Here is a 21825-nt window from a genome sequence, read left to right on the forward strand (position 1 = left end):
GAAGACTGTTGTTGCCAGTCTGGTATAGCATCAGCCAGCTCTGTTGTGGCACACACTGTGGAATTCACTCATGTTAGTTTGAACACAGTTCATTTTTATGGTGTTTTTGCCCAATGAGTGTCACATAGTAGCATCAGATTCCTCAAGAAAAAAGGTAATTTTCAATATAAAACATACATGTCGATGCTGGCATACAATAGCGATGGCATACAAAAGTGCTTGATGGACGTCTGTCGGTCTTTCTGACAGTGGCCCACTGTCCCCCCCTTCTGTAGTAATATACCTTTGCCCTGAGTTGACCCTGTGACCTCATCTGTCAGTCACATAGGGACACAGAGGAGGGGACAGCCCTCTCTCCTGTTACTCTGACACGTTTCAATCACAATCACACACACCTGATACTGATACAGTAGGTCAACCTGGGGTTATGACTTTGACATGAAGTCCACTACGTGTGGTATTTGGCAAGCTCATTTCTTCATGTGTGAGTGTGTGACCATAGTCATTTGGGCAAGCTGGATGGAAACATTGGGCAACTGTACAATTACTGTAGGGAGCCAATTATAGAGGATGATCTTGAGGTTCTCAGCTCATAAACATTTACTGCAACACTGTTTCTTGTGTCATGGGCCTTTAAACAAGTGAATGTGTCTCTGTGTATTTGTGTGTTTGTGTGTGTGTGGGGATGTGTGCGCAATGTGTCTGTCTGTTTACTAGTGTGTGGGTAGTTGTGGAAGCTCATTGGAAGGCCAGATTACAGAAAATGAGAACAGCTCCTTCCCCAGCAGCACAGATCGACTTGGTCACACAGAATGTTAAAACACTCATATACATCAAACCCCCAGCTTAGAGACTTATTGCATGGCTGGGAATCATTATTGTGTAGTTGATAAAAATTGTGCCATTATCCATGCCCTGCAATTAATAGCCTGATGGATTTCAGCTAAATCAATTCCTAATGAGCTCCCAAAGAAAGTTTAAATCTATATTTAATTCAATTAAAGCTGGTCGCCATTTATCATATTTACTGGTTTTAATATAGCCTATTATATACACAGTAAATTATGCATGCTCCCCGTGAACTCTGGAATTCAGTCACTAAGGTCACATGTAGGATACAATCCACATAGACGGGCCGGTCCTCCTCTGTATGGCGGGGTGGTGATGGCGGCGGCGGTGGTGGTGGGGGATAGTTATTTGGCATTGAAAAGGCCAGTCACTGAAGCATGCTGATCTCTGTGGCCTCTGAAAGATTAATATTGAAGACATCACTCCTAATCAAGTGTAAAATCTTTAGTACGACTCATACATATCTGGCTACTGGACATGTCTTTGTGATGAGCTAATTTCCTAAATTAAATATGTAATTTATTCAGTGGACGAGATACATTTACAGCAGACGTGATTGTATCATCATCCACTCAACCATGTCCAGTGATTCACTCAATGTCTGCATGGGGGAATACTGTGTAGAGAAGCCCAAGTGCTGCAGTGTCATTAACTAAATGTACACTTGGGTTACGTCACAGGCTTGGTTTATTCTGGCTCCTGGACAGCAAAGATTCTGTCTCCGAATGAGATTTGAACCACCTTTCTGCTTCAGTTAACCCCAGGTATAGATGAGGAGAGTTTGAGAGTGGGCAGTGCAGGTTTGTTTGATGTGATAATCCTGAAGAAATTGAAAAGTGATTTAAATATGAATCTGACAGGTTAATGCAGCAATATCAAAGGATAAGATATCCCGTCGCCAAGCCATGAAAAATTATACCGTCCTGAAATCCTTATAGAATCTGTATCCTCCCGACTCAATATGATAGATTAGATTACATTATCCAAACTGAAATCATATTTCCTCAACTAATTTGATTTCCTATCATATGCCATATATCCTGACAGTAAGTACATACCTTATGAAAAGACCACTATGGAATAGAATGTAACCGAGTTATGCTGACATTGAGAATTGTCCTCCCAGTTCAGTATGTAGTGAGTGTACCCCTTTAACCTCTATGACTGGGTACCCCTCTAACCTTTCTGACTGGGTACCCCTTTAACCTTCCTGACTGGGTACCCCTCTAACCTTCCTGACTGGGCACTCCTCTAACCTTCCTGACTGGGTACCCCACTAACCTTCCTGACTGGGTACCCCACTAACCTTCCTGACTGGGCACTCCTCTAACCTTCCTGACTGGGTACCCCACTAACCTTCCTGACTGGGTACCCCACTAACCTTCCTGACTGGGTACCCCACTAACCTTCCTGACTGGGTACCCCACTAACCTTCCTGACTGGGTACCCCTCTAACCCCCTCTCTGGTCTCATCCCTTAGGAGGAGAGCTGGTGCACCTGCCCCCGTACCTACGCATGGACTTCCTGTTAAACCGTGGCTCTGCATCAGGAGGCCGGGGGTCCAACGGTGGTAACGGAGGAAGAGAAGGAGGAGGAGGGGAGGCAGTGGCGTTGGGCCAGGCGTGTCTGGAGCCCCAGAAGAGCCGCACACTGAAACGGCCCCCGCTCCTGGAGCCCACACCCATGGAGGTGCCCACGTCCAGGGAGGTGCAGCAGTGGCAGCCAGGGACTGCCTCCACACTGCCCCAGCATGAGCCCACTGGCCGTGAGGCTACTGGCCGTGAGGCTACCGGAGACCTGGCCCAGGCGCAGGCCGCCAAGCTCAGCAGCTCACAGGAGTCCCTGCTAGACTCCAGAGGACACCTAAAACAGAGCAACAACCCCTACGCAAAGTCCTACACATTGGTATAACACAAGGAGTTACGTTACACACTCCAGGACTTAGACTGTAAACTGTACTGCAGCTCTACACTGAGAGCTGGCACAGAACAATGATGATGATGGACACTTTTCAACAACAACTAAAGTTGTATATATATATATATATATATATTTCTGACTCCAAGTGGATGCGTTACTTTGATTCTTTCTGTCTTTCTTTCTCTTACTTTCTTTCTTTCTTCTCTCTTCTATATTCCTTTCTTTCATTCTTTTGTTCTTTCTCCCTTCTTTCCTCTTCTGGCTCTCATTTCTCCGGTTTCTTTTCTATTTGAGGATTATTTTATTCTAAACACCATATGAAGATTGCCAAAATAATGTATTTAAATTTGACAGAGAAAAATACTATTGAATTTATATCAAGGGTAATTATAGTCATTATTATTATTATTATTATTATTATATATAAAAATATAAAAATGTCTAAAAACAAGAAGAAGAAGAAGAGGAGCACTCTGCAGGAGGATATTGCTTTCTTCATTTATTTATTTTGTATGTCGCAGTGTGATCAAACGAGGATTGGGTAGCGAGAGGAAAATAACTGCATTAAAGCTGAACCTGTCTGTCCATGCCGTCTACTCAATCTACTCAGATTGTTACTACATTCTTCAACCTTTCCAATGACTGCATGGGGACTGATCTATGACAATTATAAGAATGGCTGGAAAATCCAAAAGATAATTTTGTCACACTATAAAAATTATACAATGTGAATATATATAAAAGAGATCACTTTTATTTGTGGATATTACAGGGGAAATGATTTGGTTAATAAAGTCCTTAGTCATGTTTGCACACGTGGGTTTGATTTGAGATGTGGACACTTCCTCTCTTTATTCCTCCATCTCTACCCTCTCAGCCACCTCAGAGCCCAGCACACAGATCGCTCCATAGCCTGTGTGTTGTGTAACAGAAACACCCTTCCCTATGTAGACACTGCAATAATTGATCTGGGTGTATACATGATAAATGACTCTGAACAGGTCACCTGGATCGGGTGTCTCACATTATATTAGCTAGTGGAGGGCAGGCAGGGAATTGACATCACTGCTCCCTATCAGACCTCAGGGGGGTATCTGACTCCAGTGACCCCATCACCCTTAGTGCAGAGGGCTCTCTGGTTAAATAATTATATAATAATAATATGCCATTTAGCAGACGCTTTTATCCAAAGCGACTTACAGTCATGTGCACATACATTTTTACGTTTGGGTAGTCCCGGGGATCGAACCCACTACCCTGGCGCTACAAGCGCCATGCTCTACCAATTGAGCTACAGAGGATGATTTAGGTATGATTTATCTACAGTAGTGACGACTTATTGGTATGTGGACAACTGTGACAATCCAATACATGCATCACCTGAAAGCCCAGATCTAATTTTAACGCTGCAGTGAAGGGTATTGACTAGACATCATACCTGTCATCATTGTGACCTCACCTTTCAGTGAGATGACAAACTAATGAAAGATGAGACTTCCTGTGTCTTAGTCCATGTTTTGGGGTCATCAAAGTCCTCAACACTGGTTGAGTGTTATGCTCTTCTGATCTGACTTCTCTACATGGCTCTCACTGGGTTGGCCTGGAGTTGTCACCCCCAACAGAGGGCGCTGTGTAGTCACTCAACACAGCACCTCTGTGACAATAAATGAGGAGAAATTGGTTTTGCTTTAGAGAGGGCTGTACAGTACATTTTTGACATTCTTATAGGAAGCTTCAAGGGCAGGACAGGACGACGCTGTAGTCTATCCAGCCGTTTGGAGAGTCGCTAGACTCTACCACACAGAATCCAATAAATGATTCATCCCCACACCGACACTGGGTCCCAGATCAGGTTCACATTGTCACACACTGATCCCCCTATGCCGGAGTATGGAGCACCACACACACACACATACACAGCACTATGCCACTGCAGGGAGTGGTACTGACATCCTAATGAATCTACTACCTCTCTGGAAGGTTAGGAACGCTACGGAGGTGCGCTATTGGGTTTGTCTGCTGTCCAAATGGGTCTGCATGTAGACACACCATCTATAATGTAGCACTGGAGATCTGATGATACACTCTACTGAGCCTAAGGAGTCACATCACAGCTGTGGGCCTTACGTAATGACAGATGTGGGCACTTGGAGTGGGAAAATATGTTGGGTTTTGAAAAACATCTTCAGTACATGATGACATATTCCTAATTGACTTGATATCATCTATATACTGTACATACTAACATGATGTAACTGGGGAGAAGATGATCCTCCCTTTACGTGGGAAGGGTGGTTATAACTACACTTATCGTCGCTGTCTGATGAAAACCTTTTTTTAAATTATTTTTTTACATGTATTAAAAGCAGCAACCCGTCAATGTACTCTGAACATTTCATGACTCTAGGACCATGAAAACGTATTCAAAATATCCTAAATAGGTTTTGATGTTTCATAATTGTATGTTCATTAATTTCCTACCAAGCTTCTGTTTTGGAGGTTTTCATCAGACAGCAACAATATGTACAGTATATGCCCCATGACAGCGATAAGTAAGTGCCATGTACAGTAGTGAATGTAATATATGAGTGCTGATTTTACTCTCTAACAGTAAGTATAGAATGGAGGAATAGAGTGCTTCTGTTCCTCTGACCGGAGGCCATTATTCCACCTCCCAATGCGCACAGCGGAGAGAAGCTCCAAATCTAATCAGATTTTAGATAGAGACACGACGACCTTCCCCTGGGGAAAGAAGACGTGAATGCCTCAGTGTCAATCAGGAGAGATTCACACCTTTTCCTTAAATCATAGCCTGCATCCAAATGTAAAAATGGTGTTACTTACAGTATAAGCTAATGAGCTCATTCAGTAAGTGTCGTTGGGGTTCGGAAATTATAAGATAGGTTTGTAGCACAGTGTACAAGGACCATACAGCCTCACAGGGAGTGAATGTACAGTAGAAGAGGGGGTTCATGGCTTTCCCCACTTTGAGATGGGCTGAAATTCTAAAATTGTGTGTGTGTGAGCTGATTCGGCTAGAGGTCAGAGATAATGCACCGAGGACATTTCTATTGGTTAGGGAGGCTCTGAGGGGATTGTGCTGCAGTGTCAGTTTGGGCAGGTTTGGAATAGACCACCACTCTCCCCTGAGCCTCATAATGAGGTGCCAGAAGAACAGGCATCAGACGGGGGCAATTTGGAGCTCATGAAATACTGGGCATCTCTCTGGAGGTAACCCCGTGCTAATTTCATCTGTCAGCCCTTGTCCTCCTCATCTCCTCACAAGACCAGTCTTCCCCCAATTTCCTTCTGGCATTCTCTCCCTCTCTCTTCACTCTTCTCTCTTCTCGATCTATTGATCCTGAAGCTGTCTTTTCCTTGTCCTAACTGAAGGGTCTGAGCTGCGCTGCTGGATGCTTCTGACAATACATTTTATATTTTTAGCGTTTATCACCAAACTGGACTAGGTGGGAGACTTGGTTGGGTTGGCAACCTCCTGGTGAGGGGGTGGATTTATCACCTTATGCCACATAACAGTATTCATCTTCTTGCCCCCCATCCCAACTTCCTCTGAAGTAGGCCTTCAAACCAAATTAACCATGGTGGTGGTCTGAGATTTACACGCAACCAGCCAGGGCACGCTGCAAGTTTATTAACTGCTCTCTTAAATCAGCCAGACAGAATTCTCCCCTCTGATCGGCTAGAGGAATATGGAGCTCCTAGATTGTGAGATATTGATTGGTCCAGGGTAGAACGGTCCTGATTGACGGGCGGCTTTCTCGATTCCTCTTAATTAGTTCCTTTTAATTACTATCCATACAGTATGGAGGCTATACAGTACATGAGGGACTGCAAATTAAACAAGTATGTGGTCATGTGTTGTGGTGGTGGGGGATGTCATTAGGACCGTTCACAACCTACCTCATACCTTATAGTACCTCATGTTCACCTCATTATCAGTATCGTGCCTCATTATCAGTATCTTATAGTACCTCATTATCAGTATCTTATAGTACCTCATTATCACATGTAAGATGTTCTATTGTACTGCGGGTAGTGCCTCTATTCTACAAGATGTATCTATGTTATTTGTGGTTCCTATTCATTGATAGTTGAAAGTGTGTGCATGTAGATTCAAGGCATGTTTTGGGTCAGTTCAGTACTTCTCTGTATATAGGACATCCTAGTGACTGTTATACAGTCCTTGTCAAACAAAGTCAATGAGTATCTGGGGTAAAACATGTAAGTAGGCCAGTCTGCCTGGAGTTGGTCAAACAATTTTAGGTCGCCTGTTACTGGTCACCCCTGGGATGATGTTTCTACACGAACATTAAGGACACAACACTCTGTCTGACCTTGACGGCAGTACCTCCAAAGACATTCTATGCTCTTGGGGATTCTCCCCAATTTTCCTTAACTCTGAAATATATTTATCATTTTGATCGTGAAGGGGCATTCATTACACTTTGTGACCAGATTTAATGGTCCGCCCTTTGTGTGTTTTACGTGGTAAAATGGTCCCTTTACTTGAGTGAGGCCATAGAAGACGGAACCATTAGAGATTATTAGGTTTCTGTTGCAAGTTTAATCTGTGCATGATGACTGTTACAGTAACAAAACATCTTTTCCGACCTTCATGTTCACATTATCTGACTAAATCCAGTTGTTACCACCAGGATGAACAACAAAAGTGCTGTTATATACATGTCCTGTAGATGTTCAACCTTGAGACAGTCAGGCCTGCTGCAAGAGCTGGCTTTTTTCTCTGTTTGCTGACCCCCTATGGAGGAAATTGGGAAATTTGGAGAGATTACATACCTGAAATATGCGTAGGTGATTTCTACCCCATTGTAATGACCACAAAATGCCGCAATACATGCTTTTTTCAAACAACAGGGAAATCCATGTTGTAGAAATTGGTATAGTGTCTATATCTTCTATAACTTCTACTCTTTAAGATACAGTTCTTCTTTCTAATTGGAAATACACATTAATGCATGCAGGAATTCCAAAAAGATAGGTGGATCAACATGTGAACTGCTGTAAAATCAATTTATTTTAAAATCCGGATGAACACACCTGAGAACTATGTCTATAACTGGATGGTGGCACCTGTGAATAGGTGTGACCCATTACAGTGGTTCGAAATACTCAGTAGTTCAGGGGGTGGCCCAGAATGAGTGAGGCTACTGGAGCAACCTAGCTGCTGGCTGTGCCAATCATTTCTAGGCCATTGTTCAAGGTGGTGAAAGACAGAGAAGCAAAGAGAGTTCTCAATGACTTACAGTATGGAAACATAGAGGGTTGAATGAGGTTATATTATAATGGGGATCACTGTCCTTTCAGAAACACTGAGCCAGAGTATATGAATGTTTGATCTTTTTAAATGAATAGGTCCATTTTCATGAGGTTTAATCAAATTAATTGACAAGTTCACTGGTTAGATTATTTGTCTTGGTGGATTTCCATCAGGGTGGAAGTCCACAGTGGCATTAGTATTGATTTTAGATCTATTGGTCCAATATTATTCTATTTAAATAGCCTGTTCTGAGAACTTTCACCCCGCTCTAAAGGCAAAGTTGATATCGTTCTCCACACAGAGAGCAATACCTGCGGTGTGAGGGTTTATCTGAAGGCAACCCTGTGTGTTTGTACTTCATACCTGGTAGAAGACAAAGGCACTGTTTGTTCAGTGGTACATGTACCTCCATCACAGAGGAACTCCCTGACCACCGGTCACATTGATTTCAGGCCAAGTAAGTGACTTGCAATACACTACATTACCCCAATCAGTTTCACCCACCCCAATGGGCACATAAAAATACATAACAACCTGGATCTTACATCAGGGATGACCAGGTTTCCTTCATTGCTCCCAGAGAGCAGTTAAGTCTATTCAAATCACCATTGAACACCTGGCTCAAAGTTTCCTTGGAGATAAGGGGAGGTTATACTGTAGGCCCTCCATTACCCCCACGCCCCAATGAAAGATGTCCATGTGTAATGACAGTGGTTTTAGAAGAGCAAGGGGAGCATTGATGTTGTTATAGTCCATCTTTATTTCCCACTTATTGGATCTCTCTGACAGGCCAGCTTGAAAACTGAGTCCTGGCTGATTCCATTATGGCCCCTAACCCTAACCCTAACCCTAGCTACATGTCCACATCCCGGTTCAACCCTAACCCTATCCTCAACCACAACCCTAACCCTAACCCTAGCTTCATATCCACATCCTGGTTCAACGTAACCCTAGCCTCAACCACAAACCTAAACCTAACCCTAACCTCGTCCAGTGGCCTCTACCCCTTTTAGTCTCTGAGAGAACTGTATGTGGTCCTGTCTCGGCCTAATAAGCGAAGTGGAGTTTACTTTCCACTATATTTCTTTCACCTATCCAGTCCTTACAGATTTTGACTTTGTATTCTGTGAACACGGTGGGTTACTGGCACTGGCCCAGTCTGATAGTGATGCTGGGATTCAATCATAAAGTTTTAATCAGGCTTTCAGAGTGACAGCAGGATGCGGCTTTGTTCAGCACTCTCAAAAAATGCAAACGAATGCATTCAGCAATAAGTTTCTGTTTAAGCTATGAGCATTCCATTTCAACTGTCCCCAAGGATAAGCGTTTGCTATGTAAGAGGATCTAGGGAAACTCCGAATGAAAGTTCTCAGCTCTCGTATCAATCAAAAGTGACTTGAGTGGAGCTAAAGAACAAAAAAGTTGAGGATCAGTGAAGGTAAACTTCATTCGATTTTGTGGAAGCTATTAATATAGCGCTGAAGTTCAAACATAATCCCCATGTGGAATTTTCCCATTAGTATATAACACTGAGCTATATCTTGAGCAATGAACCTCTCAACACAATCAAAAACAAATTTTCACAAATATTATTTTCTAGTGAATTAAATCCATATAATTGAAACTATTATTATACTGTAGTAGCTGGAAATATAAAATAGAATGAATTAAATCTGCAGTAGGATATAGCTACAATCAGCCTTATTTTTCTGTGCTGTCTAAACCTGTACAGCCTCTCAACAGAGGAAACGCCGAAGCACTAACCAACAAATCAAGAGATGGGGGAAGTGTGTGGATCACTGCTGTCTAGAGATGGTAACCTAAGCTCTCATTATAGAAGGATACGCTTGACAGGAACTCAGGAAGTGATCTGCACATTATTTGCTTTTATTTTCTGGAAATATATTTAGAAGAAGTGGGTCGGCGCAGTGATGCGAGGCGCAATCATTGAACTGTCAGTTCCCATAACAATATGGATGATTAATTATTATCAGTAACCTTATACTGTGAAATTAATTAGTGTATATGTCCAGTCTAGAATATGAGGAATGGTAGTGTACATATATTGTACCTTGCTGTTGCTTTAAAATGGAAGTACAGTACAGGGTAAATATGTTTTATGGTGTGCACTCATCCATGAGTGTATTATTCCTCTATGGGCGATATATTATATTTCACCACAATGACAAGCATAGAAATATCATCTATTTCTATGATGACAAGAACATGCCCTTGAAGGGTGTTCTATCAAAAAGAGTAGACATACAGTATCATCACTGAATTCAGATGGGCTCTCCCTCTGTTAAAATATTGAGTGTATTATGTGTGAAAGCCCTAACACATCATACAGTACGTCTATGTGTAACACCACAATTCTACTATACTCTATGTTTATCAAAACAGGTGTTGTTTTTTCCTCAAGATTGTGGAGTGAGATTAAGCTTCTTCATCTGAGAGATGCTGCTGATTTTAGGGCTGTATCTAACTGTAATGTCTGCGTTGTGAAGCCTGTGCCGGCCTATCGGACCCATGGTGCTTCAATCTATCTCCAATTTATAGATGAGAGAAGATCTTGTCCACACTCTGATTGCGCCCACATTTTTGGACTTGTGTAGAGGATTAAAAGACACATTGTGATCTGATTGTGATCAGATGTTTCTGACCACCTCCGGAGGTAGCCAGGTGGCAGGTAGTCTCAAGGTTAGAGTATTGGGCCAGTAACCGAAAGGTTGCTGGTTTGAATCCCTGAGCCGACAAAGTGAACAATCTGTTGCTGTGCAAGGCCAAACCCAATTGCTCTAGGGGCGCTGGACGATAGTGACGTCGGCTGTGACCCTGCGGGTGTCTCAGGGGGCGTTGGGATATGCAAGAAACACATTTCCATTACACACTTGTAGAAGTGTGTAACAGGACAAATACAAGCACACCCCAAATTATTAATTAACCTAAAAGTGTAAACAGATCTGGACAGTGAAGCCATTTAAATCATCATTATACCACTTATGACATCAATATGTGTCTTAAAATAAATAAATACATATTTGCATACAGAGGGCGGACCATTAAATCTGGTCACAATGCTGACACAGTGGACGGGCAAGAGACACATTTTATTACCATGTGTAAATGCAAAGTGGGCAAAATCAGAATGTGGACAAAGGACGCATGTTAGCACCAGGTATAAACAGGGCTAAAGTGAGAGGGGAAAATATTGCAGCCTGGGCTCAGCTGGAACACCCACACCCAAAACACCTAAAGGACACTTGTTTACTCACATCTCAGGAGAAGTATTACCCTCAGCCAGTGGCATACTGTTCATCCTAGCAGGGTGGGTTATGGCACTCTGGTTCATCCTAGCAGGGTGGGTTATGGCACTCTGGTTCATCCTAGCAGGGTGGGTTATGGCACTCTGGTTCATCCTAGCAGGGTGGGTTATGGCACTCTAGTTCATCCAACAGGGTGCGTTATGTGCTGTGCTGTAGGGGGAGCTGGAGTGAATGATGTATCTTCTCATGCGAGGAATGACCTTCACAAGAGCTCTGAAGGCCATTGTTCCCTTACTTTTTATTGAAAACTGCATAGACAGTGACTTTACTCTTACAGTAAATCACTGGCAAACTGTCATTTTCACTGTTTCAATATCTGGAAAGCATCTTGATGAGGTAAACGTAATACTCTACACTTGCGTTGTGTCTGACTAAGACTTTGTTGCCAATATGGCCCTATATGTCGTTACATATCAAGGAAATCGGCCAAGCAGCAGTTAAATCTTCTCCGTTTACAAGGCTACCGAGTCAATCACTACGAAAGATCAATGAGGTGCAGTTCAAAGGTCACTACTGGCCTCGATAAAGTCCAATTGAGCTGCTCCCAGAGGCCTGCTAATCCCTATAATGATGCTGTAGTCTAAGAGGCTCAGGCACCTCACTGGCCACCTCAGGTCAATTCATTATCCCAGAGAAAAATGTCTGGTACAAATACTCTTAAAGGGGGTAGTGCAGTCAGAAACATGGTTTTCCTGTGTTTTATATCTATTTCCACACTATGAGATTGGAGTAATACTGTGAAATTAGGAAAATTATGTTAATTCCCTTTTAGTGTAAGTGCTGTTTGAAAAGATTGCCTGAAATTACTGCTTGTTTTGCATGGGTGGGGTTTTGGACCACCTGGCGACATCACCAGGTGGTATAAGTTTATAGACCTATAACAAAGAGAGTTTGCCCTCCTCTGCTAATAACAGCTATTTTTATTTTTATTTTATTTTACATATCCTTCCCATTAGGCTCCTCCAATTAGGCCCCCCACTCAGACCACTCCCAGACAGTCCTAGCAAAATCCTTACTTGAGAAATTGCTTTTAGCTAAGAAGCTATTTTTGTTTCTTTTTGACAATTTTAATTGAGTCTCCCGAGTGGCGCAGTGGTCTAAGGCACTGCATCGCAGTGCTAGCTGTGCCACTAGAGATCCTGGTTCGAATCCAGGCTCTGCTGTAGCCGGCCGCAACCGGGAGACCAATGGGGCGGCGCACAATTGGCCCAGGGTAGGGGAGGGAATGGCCGGCAGGGAGGTAGCTCAGTTGGTAGAGCATGGTGTTTGCAACGCCAGGGTTGTGGATTCGTTTCCCACGGGGGGCCAGTATGAAAAAAAAAAAATTAAGAATAATGTATGCACTAACTGTAAGTCGCTCTGGATAAGAGCGTCTGCTAAATAATGTAAATGTTAATTGAAAACAATCAGAGTAAGGTACTTAATTGTTACCCAGAAAAAAAGGTACTTGAGATAAAAATGGCTACATTGGACCTTTAACCAGAACCATATATTTAAAGTCCAATGTAGCCGTTTTTACCTTAGGGTTAGTACTTTACTGTGATTGTTTGAAATTAAAATGGTCAAAAAGAAACTAAACAAAAATCTAAATACCCCATAACATCAGAGATCCACCATATGTCACAGTAGGTATGGGGTTATTTTCTGCTTATGCTTTCACATTGACATCAAAGCATGATTCCTGCAAAAGTTCAAACTATGCATGTAATAAAGCACTGTCTGCAATAAGGCCATATAAGCCCATATTCAATGTTTCTATTCATATATACAGTATATATGTATGTTTAACCTAATATTTTCCCTCCTTCCTCCCTCTAGTCCCTGGGCCTCCAGCGGGGGTTAAGTCTGCAGCCTCCACCAGCTCCGTGGTGTTTGTGTCCTGGCTCCCTCCTCTCAAACTCAACGGCATCATCAGGAAGTACATTGTCTTCTGCTCCAACCTGCACCCCACGGTACAGAGCTGTATTATTATTAACACAGCTCTCACAGCAGCCTTGAGCGCTCATTATAATGCCGCCTCCAGTCCTGACATTCTGGACTGTATTAGAAAGTCCTGTAGGGAGAGAGAAAGCTCATGAAGATTACTCCCCTGTTCAAGTTGTATGATAAATGCACAGACGTGTAAACCCCTTCCCTTTCTCCCTCCCTCTCTCCAGGTGATGAGTGAGTTTGAGGCTTCTCCTGATGTATATTTCTACAGAGTGCCAAACCTGGCCCGTAACAGAAAGTACAGCATCTGGGTGGTTGCCGTGACAGCCGCTGGGCGAGGCAACAGCAGTGAGACCATCACAGTGGAACCTCGGGCCAATGGTACGGGTTGCCTGTGTAACAGTGTAACTATTGAAAGCTGGGAATCAAAACTAATGTTGCTGAAGGATTAGTGATTGCGGTATGGTGTTGATTGATATGACATCTAGGATATTGCTTGCATTCTGTTATTATTCATAATTGTTTTCCATTGGAATAGAATGGTACAGTCACAGGGATGCATGTGTGTAACGCCCATAGCTCCTGCCAGGATCCTGACGTTCAACAGAACAGTGACTACACCCTGGATGAAGGACACCGCCCAACAAGGCGGTCGGAGCTCCACCCCCCACCATCAAGTGGCTGAAGGGAAAGTAAGTCAAGGCCATAGAGATGTATAGTGTCGCAACATTGTATCTGTGCCATTATGGCATCTGTGCCTGCATTGGCAATGCCATTGAGGCTATCTAAAATTTTAAAGTAGTCAATTTTCTTCTTCTTTTTATGTTTGTGTCAAGCTAATATTGGTGACTTACTGCCACCTGCAGTGCTGGAGTCTTGAACCAAATATTGTGTCATTCATTTATTGTGGCCAGTAGATGGCGGTCATATAGCTTTAAGCCATTTACAAACTAGGCAAACCAATTTGAAGAAGAAGACAATGCTCTGATCATTGGCTGATCGCTCCCAACTCATAGGAATCTCCACCCAGTTGACTACTTTAAAATGATGGAAGCCCTCATTGCAATGTCCATGCAAAACCGAGATATTTCCAAGTAATGATCTCTATACAGCTCTATGGTCAAGGCCTATCTGTCACATGATTCAACACATTGCAGGTATGTCAAAATTGTAATCATTTTTTTATTTATTTTTATTTTTTAGGGGGTAGATCAGCTTTAATATTGCAGATAGATTGTAACTTCCATCAATGTAATTGTCTGCAACACTTCCAATCCCCCATATGTTTTTTTTATCTCGCAAATATATATATATATATATATATATATATATATATATATATATATATATATATATATATATATATATATATACAGTGGGGGGAAAAAGTATTTAGTCAGCCACCAATTGTGCAAGTTCTCCCACTTAAAAAGATGAGAGAGGCCTGTAATTTTCATCATAGGTACACGTCAACTATGACAGACAAAATGTGGAAAAAAAATCCAGAAAATCACATTGTAGGATTTTTTATGAATTTATGTTCAGATTATGGTGGAAAATAAGTATTTGGTCAATAACAAAAGTTTCTCAATACTTTGTTATATACCCTTTGTTGGCAATGACACAGGTCAAACGTTTTCTGTAAGTCTTCACAAGGTTTTCACACACTCTTGCTGGTATTTTGGCCCATTTCTCCATGCAGATCTCCTCTAGAGCAGTGATGTTTTGGGGCTGTCGCTGGGCAACACAGACTTTCAACTCCCTCCAAAGACTTTCTATGGGGTTGAGATCTGGAGACTGGCTAGGCCACTCCAGGACCTTGAAATGCTTCTTACGAAGCCACTCCTTCGTTGCCCGGGCGGTGTGTTTGGGATCATTGTCATGCTGAAAGACCCAGCCACGTTTCATCTTCAATGCCCTTGCTGATGGAAGGAGGTTTTCACTCAAAATCTCACGATAATAATAATAATAATACAAGGCCCCATTCATTCTTTCCTTTACACGGATCAGTCATCCTCTTCCGTTTGCAGAAAAACAGCCCCAAAGCATGATGTTTCCACCCCCATGCTTCACAGTAGGTATGGTGTTCTTTGGATGCAACCCAGCATTCTTTGTCCTCCAAACACGACGAGTTTAGTTTTTGCCAAAAAGTTCTATTTTGGTTTCATCTGACCATATGACATTCTCCCAATCCTCTTCTGGATCATCCAAATGCACTCTAGCAAACTTCAGACGGGACTGGACATGTACTGGTTTAAACAGGGGGACACGTCTGGCACTGCAGGATTTGAGTCCCTGGCGGCGTAGTGTGTTACTGATGGTAGGCTTTGTTACTTTGGTCCCAGCTCTCTGCAGGTCATTCACTAGGTCCCCCCGTGTGGTTCTGGGATTTTTGCTCACCGTTCTTGTGATCATTTTGACCCCACGGGGTGAGATCTTGCGTGGAGCCCCAGATCGAGGGAGATTATCAGTGGTCTTGTATGTCTTCCATTTCCTAATAATTGCTCCCACAGTTGATTTCTTCAAACCAAGCTGCTTACCTATTGCAGATTCAGTCTTCCCAGCCTGGTGCAGGTCTACAATTTTGTTTCTGGTGTCCTTTGACAGCTCTTTGGTCTTGGCCATAGTGGAGTTTGGAGTGTGACTGTTTGAGGTTGTGGACAGGTGTCTTTTATACTGATAACAAGTTCAAACAGGTGCCATTAATACAGGTAACGAGTGGAGGACAGAGGAGCCTCTTAATGAAGAAGTTACAGGTCTGTGAGAGCCAGAAATCTTGCTTGTTTGTAGGTGACCAAATACTTATTTTCCACCATAATTTGCAAATAAATTCATTAAAAATCCTACAATGTGATTTTCTGGATTTTTTTTCCTCAATTTATCTGTCATAGTTGACGTGTACCTATGATGAAAATTACAGGCCTCTCTCATATTTTTAAGTGGGAGAACTTGCACAATTGGTGGCTGACTAAATACTTTTTTTCCCCACTGTATATATATATATATATACATACATATATACATACATACATACATACATACATACATACATACATACATACATACATACATAGACATACACATACATATATACATCATATATACACATACATATACATTTCATTTAAAAAAATACATTTCCCTTTATTATTTTCCAACCCCACCACCACTTCCCTAATTGGAGTAAACTAGTGAACAACAATGCTTAGGCCTCTACTTCCAGCTTATACATAATATATACATTTTATGGACACAGTCAATTTTACAATAATCATATTTTGTTTGTTTTTACTCCTGAACTTCCTCTACCCTCAACCTCTCTGATCATTTTCATGATGTCCATCCGGTTTGCTTCTATATGCCATATCTTTCTAACTGTGCTCTTTCACAAAAGCTCTCAACCTATAACCTATATACTTATTATGGACACAGTATGCTTACATTATTAGTTATCTTGTTGTTATTATTTGTTGTTAGTTGTTATTAGTCCCATCCTCAACTCCATTCAACACCACCCATCTATCTCTTAACCACCATCCATATTGGATTTCTATTTGCCATATATATTTCAACTGTACTGTGGTGTTTTACAAAAGTTCTGAACCTTTCTATTCTCATTGTTTCTACAGATTGTAAATTGAAAATAAACATTTTTGCTAAAAGTATTATTATATTATTGATCGATTGACTATGACTTTTCAGATCACCCAGTAATGTTATCTGCAGGGTTAGCCATTCCTGGATCTGTGTCCAAAAACAAGCTACAAATGGACAGTACCAAAACAAATGATCTAATGATTCTGTCTCTTCGCAGCAAAATCTGCAGAGCTGGGAAGATTGTATCCCCCATATAAATAACATTTCATTGGTAGCAAGAATTGTATATAATAATTTAAATAGAAAAATTATAAGTTTTGAATCCGCCGTCGTTTTGCGTATCAGTTCATAAACACTATGCCATGGGATCGGTACGTCAAAAATCTCTTCCAAACTATTTTGCAATCTATATGGGACGGCTGTCAATCCTTTGGTCCTTAAATGAAACTGGTATACTTTTTTATTTATCACAGTTTTCTTTAACCAATTATGTTCTTTAATGCAAGGCCGACAGACAAGTTCCTTACATTTTCCCCCTTCCACTTTCCTCTTCCATTTTTGCGGTAATGCTGCAATTATTTTGTTGTAATTTTGGGTAGAGCAGACATTTCCATATGTTTTTGTTAGCTGCATGTGCGACATAACTCCACCAGTCCTACCGATGATATCATTTACGAAGATTATACCTTTAAAAATATATATTTTTTAATCAATTAGTATATTTGAGTTTAACCACAATATTTGTTGCATTATTTGTTCTGTCGTTTCTGGAGGATTAAATTGAAATTGCAACCAACTTTCTATGGCTTGTTTTAGAAATAGTGATATATTCAAATAACTGAAAGTGAGAGGTTGTAATCTGAATAAAGGGAAAAAGGCCATTCTTGAACATTGGGCGGGACAATCTTACTAATTTGCTAGAGAACTAATTCGGATTTAAGTATAACTTTTGTATGACTGAAACCTTTAGTGATAGGTCTAATGCTTTAATATTTAATAATTTCTGTCCTCCGAATTCATATTCATTATATAAATAGGCCTGTTTAATTTTGTCTGGCTTGCCGTTCCAAATAAAATTGAATAATTTTTTCTCATATAATTTAAAAAACTGTTCGCTAGGCGTAGGCAAGACCATAAGCAAATAGGTAAACTGTGATAATACTAAAGAGTTAATCAGGGTGATTTTTCCACAAATTGACAGGTATTTACCTTTCCATGGTATCAAGATCTTATCTATTTTTGCTAACTTTCTATTAAAATTAATTGGAGTGAGATCATTTATTTCATTTGGGATATGTATTCGGAGTATATCCACATCACCATCAGACCATTTTATTGGTAAACTACATGGTAATGTAAACATTGTATTTTTTAGTGATCCAATACGTAATATAGTATATTTATTATAATTTGGTTGTAATCCAGAGAGGTTAGAAAATGTATCTTGATCCTCTATGAGGCTGTGGAAGGATTCAAGATGTGGATTTAAAAGAAAACATGAATCATCAGCGTACAATGACACCTTCGTTTTTTAAGCCCTGGATTTCTAATCCCTTGATATTATTGTTGAATCTGATTTTAATAGCTAACATCTCGATGGCCATAATAAATAGATATGCCGATAGTGGACAACCTCGTTTCACTCCTCTTGACAGTTTAAAACTTTCTGAGATATAGCCATTATTTACTATTTTACACCTAGGGTTACTATACATGATTTTAACCCAAATTATAAGAGATTCTCCAAAATTGAAATGCTCCAGGCATTTATATATAAACCCCAGTCGTACTTTATCAAATGCCTTTTCGAAGTCTGCTATGAATAGCAGGCCTGGTTTCCCAGATTTTTCATAGGGTTCTATTGTTTCCAGTACTTGCCTTATATTATCTCCAATGTATCGTCCATGTAAAAAACCTGTCTGATTAGAATGAATAATGTCCGACAATACCTTTTTAATTCTATGCGCTATACATTTTGCTAGAATATTTGCATCACAACACTGAAGTGTAAGGGGCCTACAACTTTTTAAATTGACTGAATCTTTATATTTTCCACCTGTATCCTGTTTCAGTAATAATGAAATCAGACCTTCTTCTTGAGTGTCTGATAATCTACCATTTACATAGGAGTGGTTAAAACATGCTAATAACGGTCCTCTGAGTATATCAAAAAAGTATACCTCGACTGGTATGCCATCCACCCCTGGAGTTTTCCCGTATTTAAAGTCTTTAATTGCATCCAGAAGTTCCTCCTCTGTAATTTCACCTTCACATGAGTCTTTCTGTATGGCTGTTAATTTTACATTATCAATAGAAAAAAAATCTCTACAATTAGCTTCAGTTAGAGGAGATGGAGGCGACTGAAACGAAAACATATGCTTAAAGTACTTTGTTTCCTCCTTCTTCAAAATATAATTTGGTGAATCATGGGTGACTGTCATTTGTAACCAGTTTCAGTCAATTATTTTTGGTAGCATTCCTATGTTGAAGATATATTCTTGAATATGTTTCTCCATTTCTTTTTGTTTTTCCTCTAATTTATTCTGAGCCTCTATGTTACAGTTTTTATTGCTATCTATCTGTTCTGTTAGACCTTCTATTTCCTTTGTTAGTATGGACTCTTTTGACCTAAATTGCTTTTGTTTTCGAGATGAGTACTGAATTGCATGGCCTCTAAAGGCACATTTAAAGGTGTCCCATACAATAAGGGGATTTGCTGTACCTATGTTAAAAACAAGTTATCATCCAATAGGCTTTGATTAAATTTCCAATATCCTCGACCACGTGGAAATTCAGTAAGAGTAATGTACAGTGGGGAGAACAAGTATTTGATACACTGCCGATTTTGCAGGTTTTCCTACTTACAAAGTATGTATAGGTCTGTAATTTTTATCATAGGTACACTTCAACTGTGAGAGACGGAATCTAAAACAAAAATCCAGAAAATCACATTGTATGATTTTTAAGTAATTAATTTGTATTTTATTGCATGACATAAGTATTTGATCACCTACCAACCAGTAAGAATTCCGGCTCTCACAGACCTGTTAGTTTTTCTTTAAGAAGCCCTCCTGTTCTCCACTCATTACCTGTATTAACTGCACCTGTTTGAACTCATTACCTGTATAAAAAACACCTGTCCACACACTCAATCAAACAGACTCCAACCTCTCCACAATGGCCAAGACCAGAGAGCTGTGTAAGGACATCAGGGATGAAATTGTAGACCTGCACAAGGCTGGGATGGGCTACAGGACAATAGGCAAGCAGCTTGGTGAGAAGGCAACAACTGTTGGCGCAGTTATTAGAAAATGGAAGAAGTTAAAAATGACGGTCAATCACCCTCGGTCTGGGGCTCCATGCAAAATCTCACCTCGTGGGGCATCAATGATCATGAGGAAGGTGAGGGATCAGCCCAGAACTACACGGCAGGACCTGGTCAATGACCTGAAGAGAGCTGGGACCACAGTCTCAAAGAAAACCATTAGTAACACACTACGCCGTCATGGATTAAAATCCTGCAGCGCACGCAATGTCCCCCTGCTCAAGCCAGCGCATGTCCAGGCCCATCTGAAGTTTGCCAATGACCATCTGGATGATCCAGAGGAGGAATGGGAGAAGGTCATGTGGTCTGATGAGACAAAAATAGAGCTTTTTGGTCTAAACTCCACTCGCCGTGTTTTTTGAGGAAGAAGAAGGATGAGTACAACCCCAAGAACACCATCCCAACCGTGAAGCATGGAGGTGGAAACATCATTCTTTGGGGATGCTTTTCTGCAAAGGGGACAGGACGACTGCACCGTATTGAGGGGAGGATGGATGGGGCCATGTATCGCGAGATCTTGGGTCCATCCCAAGATGGGTCGTGGCTGGGTCTTCCAGCATGACAACGACCCGAAACACACAGCCAGGGCAACTAAGGAGTGGCTCCGTAAGAAACATCTCAAGGTCCTGGAGTGGCCTAGCCAGTCTCCAGACCTGAACCCAATAGAAAATCTTTGGAGGGAGCTGAAAGTCCATATTGCCCAGCGACAGCCCCGAAACCTGAAGGATCTGGAGAAGGTCTGTATGGAGGAGTGGGCCAAAATCCCTCCTGCAGTGTGTGCAAACCTGCTCAAGACCTACAGGAAACGTATGATCTCTGTAATTGCAAACAAAGGTTTCTGTACCAAATATTAAGTTCTGCTTTTCTGATGTATCAAATACTTATGTCATGTAATAAAATGCAAATGAATTACTTAAAAATCATACAATGTGATTTTCTGGATGTTTGTTTTAGATTCCGTCTCTCACAGTTGAAGTGTACCTATGATAAAAATTACAGACCTCTACATGCTTTGTAAGTAGGAAAACCTGCAAAATCGGCAGTGAATCAAATACTTGTTTTCCCCACTGTATATGCCAATTATATGATGGTCCGACCGCATTCTGTCCCCTATCAACACTTTTTAAACTTTTGGTGCCAACGAGAATTACATAAGAAAGAAGTCAAGACGACTAGCTTGATTGAGTCTCCGCCATGTATATCTCACTAGATCAGGATATTTAAGCCTCCATATATCTACTAGTTCTAATGTATCCATGACATTCAGTATTTCCTTAAGAGCATGAGGGTGATTGTTTGTAGTGTGATTTCCTTTACGGTCCATTGAGCTATTTAAAATGGTATTATAATCTCCCACCATAATAATAGAGTCTGGAATTGCTTGCAGGGTTGATAATTTATTATATATATTGTCAAAGAAGAATGGATCATCATTATTTGGTCCGTAAAGGTTAATGAGCCATATCTGTTTATGGTCCAATAACATATTTAAAATAATCCATCTACCTTGCGTATCTGTTTGGACAATTTGCACATTCGGATCGAAATTACTGTTAATTAATATCATCACCCCTTTTGAG

At 41.0% G+C, this 21825-nt stretch overlaps 1 protein-coding gene across 1 annotated transcript in view; it reads left to right on the forward strand.

The window, feature by feature from the left end:
- The window catches only part of LOC311106183 (cell adhesion molecule DSCAM-like), a gene marked incomplete at its 5' end in the record, with an annotated part of 45479 nt that extends 42601 nt beyond the window's left edge, over positions 1-2878 (forward strand). Inside the window, one exon of the mRNA XM_084148499.1 lies at positions 2330-2878. Within this exon, the coding sequence (XP_084004625.1) occupies positions 2330-2760 (431 nt within the window). The 3' untranslated portion in view covers positions 2761-2878. The remainder of the gene's footprint in view (positions 1-2329) is intronic.
- Positions 2879-21825: the final 18947 nt, after the last annotated feature.

This window comes from Coregonus lavaretus (assembly GCF_964263955.1).
Source record: "Coregonus lavaretus genome assembly, chromosome: 30".
Lineage (NCBI taxonomy): Eukaryota > Metazoa > Chordata > Actinopteri > Salmoniformes > Salmonidae > Coregonus > Coregonus lavaretus.